The following is a 2,960-nucleotide window of genomic DNA, read 5'->3' on the forward strand; positions in this document are numbered from 1 at the left end:
GGGGGGGGCCGCCCCCACCGCCGACCCCACGCGGTACCCGCTTAGAGCAGCATCTCTCCTGCCTGCCTCGTCCCCGCCACTAAAAAAGCCACTCGGCACAGCCTGGGATCAAGTGTACGTTTTTATTTTTTAATGGAACATAAACTCCTTTAGAAAAAACATTCATCTGGATGATAACACCCATAGAAAAAAACACCAATCTCGTGTTCTTTTTTTTTTTTTTTTTAATTTGGCATTTGTTATTTGCATTTATATTAAAGCAAAGTGCATCTTTCTTATTTTTTTCTCGTTTATACACATTGCACAATACATAAATAATGATGCTTATAAAACGTCTTTATATTTACAAGTAATAATATATTTATATATAACATAAAATACATTTTTTTCTTTAATAAATCTCAGGGTTTTTTTAAGGAGTCCTTTTTTTTGTGTGTTTTATTTCCAAAGCACTACAATGCTAAAGTTCCAATGAGAATGCTCTCTTGTTCATTTAAACCTTTATATTTAGAAAAATAGCTTATGTTAAGGTCTAAACATGCTCATTGAGCTAAGAACAGTGTAAAAGTATCATACTCGTGTATGAATTCAAGAAGAAATGAAAGCACAACTGCATTTCCAGATAGGATGGTACCGGGATAACCTGATCTAAGCAGGTTACAACAGACCAACTATTGTGAACACTTTTTCTTTTGTTTTCCCATTTGTTTTGTTGGTTTTGTTTTGTTTTGTTTAGTTTTAGGCTTAGGCTTCTGTCGCTTCGCATCTCAGCTCAAATTATAAAGCACGGGCCACGCACGAGGTTTCTCCGCTGTTGTTTTCTCCCCTTGCATCAATCCATGACCATAAAAAAAAAAAAAGGCAGTGGAAGGATGAACACAGTGACAAGACGTGAACCCAGGAACAAGAAAAATAAAATAAAAATTAAAAGGGTGGGTAAAGACCTGGTTGGGAAGGTTTTGCACCATCCTTCGGCGGCGACGTGGGGTTAGCACCGCTGGGGAAGGGGTCTCGGTGTCACCGTCACCCGGGATGGCTGGCGGCAAGGGGAAGGTGGTGCGTAAAAAATACAGGTATCTTGTTGTTTTATCCAAGAGAAGGAGCTGTAAAATATAGCAAGTGGCTTCCGAATCCATCGATCACATACGATAATCCTTTCAGAGGCGTGAAATAATTATCATATGCAATCCCTCCCCCCCCCGCCCTTCTCTCGCCCTTCTGAGTTATTGGTCATTCACACTTTTAAAAAATAGATATATTTATCAAAATACCCAAGGCAAAAAAATCTTTCCATAAGCTATTTCTCAACGCCCTTCTGGTTATTGGTCATTCACACTTTTAAAAAATAGATATATTTATCAAAATACCCAAGGCAAAAAAATCTTTCCATAAGCTATTTCTCAAAACGGGGGGGGGAGGGAGGGAGGGGGAACAAACAAAACAAAACAAAAACAAAAAGTTTGCATGAAAAGCAAGCACTCAGAAGGAAATAATAGCAGCAAAGTAGTATAAATGTCATGAGTCCACTCTGTCTCGAGTCATCGGTTATTAAAAATAACCTCCAACCAGCACGGGCAACTGCTGATAAACTGTCTCGTGTAGCACTGGCCCCAGCCTTTCACAAAGCTGATCTGAACAGTAAATCCGGTCCATGGTTGCTGCATGAACTCATGGTCGTTGGGTCTCTGCAAGCTGTACGCCTTCTCGTAGTCAAAAGCCTTGATGGAAAAACCTGGGAACACTTTGTGAACCAGCAACGTCCTGGAGTCGGGGTTGTCCAGTGTGGCCGACTTGATGAAGATGGGGTAACTGCTGCGGTTGTACACCCACACGCCGTCCACTTCCTTGGTGAGCTGGATGCCATAGCCGATCTTGCTGCGGACCTTCTGCACCAGTTGGCTTTTGTTGTCCGAGTTGAGCTGTCCGAGGCAGAAACCATTCCCCTGAGGTAGATCATAGAAGATATCCAGGGAGGGCTCTTGGACAGAGTACAGCCGACCCACACGCGTCTTCTCTTCCCAGTATGCCACCACGCACCAGTGTGACCGATCCCCCGGCTCCTGAAGAACTTGGGAATCTACAGAACAAGAGAAAAAAAAAAGGAAGAAAAGGAGAAGTTGAGCACCGGGGGGGTAATACGACCCAAAAGCGACGCAATGCTGGCAGGTCCTTGCCTGCCTATGTCTTCATGATGCTCCCCATGCACACATCAACGCCCATAGCACATCCACCGTTTCCAAAAGCCACGTGTTAAGGCCACTATTAAGACCATTTAAGTTGACCCAGGTTTGGGGATTCCTGTGCTGCTTCAGTGCCTAGCTCTGGTTGGAGCGATGGGCCCTAAATCACCAGGTCCACCTTCAGAAGTGGCTTGAGACCCACCAGCAGCACCTACGGCACAGCCAACCCTCACCCAAACCATCACGAGGACCACCTTCAGTGCCAACAGGAGAGACGAGATGCTCCAGCCAGCTGCATCCAGCAACACCAAGCACCCTAAAACCCCTTATCTGCACCCACCAGACGATGGATCCATTTCCATAACTATCTGCTATGCACAGACACTGAAAAAAAATGAGGTGCTGCTAAGAAAAGCACATTGAAGGTCACCCCATAGGACCGGAGGGGACAAGGACTCGCGCCTGCTCTAGGTCATGGGGCTTTTCCCTGCCCGCAGGCAGAGCCTGGGTGATGGAGAGGATGGAGACGTCGGATGAAGGCCTGACCCGCAGGAAGTGCCGTCAGACGGCGGCAGGGTGCGGACCAGAAATCTCACGCTTGTTAACAAAAATGGCCTAAAAATACTCCACAAAACCCAGAAAGTCGTTCCCGTAGCCCTTCTTTCGACTCCCTTGCCCGTAGCTACTCTGTGCGAGCAGCGAGGATACGACGTAAGAGGAAAAAGCGAGGGGGGGGGGGGGGGGGCGGTGGAAGGTGAAAAACCCCTTTTTCCTGGGGGA

At 46.0% G+C, this 2,960-nt stretch overlaps 1 protein-coding gene across 3 annotated transcripts in view; it reads right to left on the reverse strand.

Moving 5' to 3' along the window:
- Positions 1-1,333: 1,333 nt before the first annotated feature.
- The window catches only part of SMAD7 (SMAD family member 7), a 24,516-nt gene continuing 22,889 nt past the window's right edge, over positions 1,334-2,960 (reverse strand). For 2 of the 3 annotated variants that reach the window (XM_009278445.1, XM_009278446.1), the window contains one exon: positions 1,343-2,077. In XM_009278445.1, coding sequence (XP_009276720.1) covers positions 1,539-2,077 — 539 coding nt within the window. In that variant the 3' untranslated portion in view covers positions 1,343-1,538. Of the gene's footprint in view, positions 2,078-2,960 lie in introns of all 3 variants that reach the window. The other variant, XM_009278444.1, reaches the window with a different exon arrangement.

The sequence above is a fragment of the Aptenodytes forsteri genome, unplaced genomic scaffold, assembly GCF_000699145.1.
Source record: "Aptenodytes forsteri isolate BGI_AS27 unplaced genomic scaffold, ASM69914v1 Scaffold178, whole genome shotgun sequence".
NCBI classification, from domain to species: Eukaryota; Metazoa; Chordata; class Aves; order Sphenisciformes; family Spheniscidae; genus Aptenodytes; species Aptenodytes forsteri.